Below are 1428 nucleotides of genomic sequence, written 5' to 3' on the forward strand. Positions count from 1 at the left end.
TACTATCAAATTTTACAATTAGATTAAACTGTTATTTCTTTTTGGCATAAAACATTGGTTCAAGAGGACAACAAATTGGAATTTTAAATATTATTTTTAAGGTGTAGGATCACAAACATTACATATGTTAAATTAAAAATCATGAAATATACCCAATATTTAAACTACAAATTAATCCGTAAAATAAAAAATATATATATACATATATATTGGAAATGTTGACTGAGTTGCCTTAGTATGACTTTCCCTTAGCCAAATCTTCACCATTTCTCTTTTTATCGCGATATCCACACACATATAAGAAAGAGTTATTTACAACAAATTGGGATTCATTGCTTTTTAGTTTTCGATTCAAGAGAGAGAAAAAATAAAAAGAAAAGATCAAGTGAGAGGTGGCATCAACCATACCATGGCTGGTTTGCAAAGATCTGCAGTGTCGTTTAGGAGGCAAGGATCTTCAGGGATTGTTTGGGATGACAGGTTTTTGTCCGAGTTAACCCAAGCAAATCAAGAACAACAAGACACCAAGCAAGAAGAACAAGCCCAGGTTGCGCAAGACAACAATAACCCTGAAAAACTCGATGCTAGTAAGGATGTTAAGCCCACAAGAAACCTCCCACCCATCAACACCATCGAAAGGAGCCGATCTAATGGTGAAAGGCGAGGTTACCGTACCGGTAAGGTATCCCCTGCTATTGAGCCGCCATCTCCCAAGGTTTCAGCTTGTGGTTTTTGCAGTGCTTTTGGGAAACAACCCAAGAATCATAGGAAAAAGCCTGGTAAGCGTAGATCAAGATAGGCCCTTTTTTATTATCTATTCTTTCTCTTCTTCTTTTTTTAACTCTCTTGTATTTTCCGGTACCGGAGTTGGAAAACTCCGGCGAACTTGTTGGATAGTACTGGGTACATTGATTTCTGCCTTGTTAGGTTCTTTTAGAAAGATTTAAGTATAAATTAAAGTCCATCTATATGAACAGAGATGTGGAGAATATCTATATTTTTTTTCTTTCTTTCTGTTGGGTGTTTAAAGTTTTGATCTTTCCTTCATCGTGTTAATGGTTCTTGTTTCTGTTTATAATTTGTGGATTTAGTGGATATGTAAATCAAATTTAATCTGTAAATGTTCTATTTGGATGTTGTTTAAGACAATTCTCACATGTACAAATAGGGACAAAATCTAGATTTAAAACTCTTTCCTTCTTTTCTTTCCCTCTTGATATGCAATTGTTTTTTGTGTTTTCCAGAGTAAGAACAAAAGTTTAATTTGTTATTCGCTGAAGATTCTTTTATGTTTTCTTCCAATGGGAAAATGTAGAGGTGCTAAAATTAGGTTTCAGAACTCTGGGATCTCTGATTCTGTGTCTGAATTAGTGGAAAAAAGTGAGTTTGGAAGGGAATCTTTTCCTGTTATGTGTGTTGTGTAGTAAA

The 1428-nt window shown here is 34.5% G+C and overlaps 1 protein-coding gene across 1 annotated transcript; it reads left to right on the plus strand.

The window, feature by feature from the left end:
• The first annotated feature begins 246 nt into the window (after positions 1-246).
• Positions 247-1014, plus strand: LOC105778245 (uncharacterized protein At1g15400). The gene has a single exon (XM_012601905.2). The coding sequence runs from the start codon at positions 410-412 to the stop codon at positions 797-799; it is 390 nt and encodes a 129-aa protein (XP_012457359.1). The 5' UTR covers positions 247-409; the 3' UTR covers positions 800-1014.
• Positions 1015-1428: the final 414 nt, after the last annotated feature.

The sequence above is a fragment of the Gossypium raimondii genome, chromosome 10 (assembly GCF_025698545.1).
Source record: "Gossypium raimondii isolate GPD5lz chromosome 10, ASM2569854v1, whole genome shotgun sequence".
NCBI classification, from domain to species: Eukaryota; Viridiplantae; Streptophyta; class Magnoliopsida; order Malvales; family Malvaceae; genus Gossypium; species Gossypium raimondii.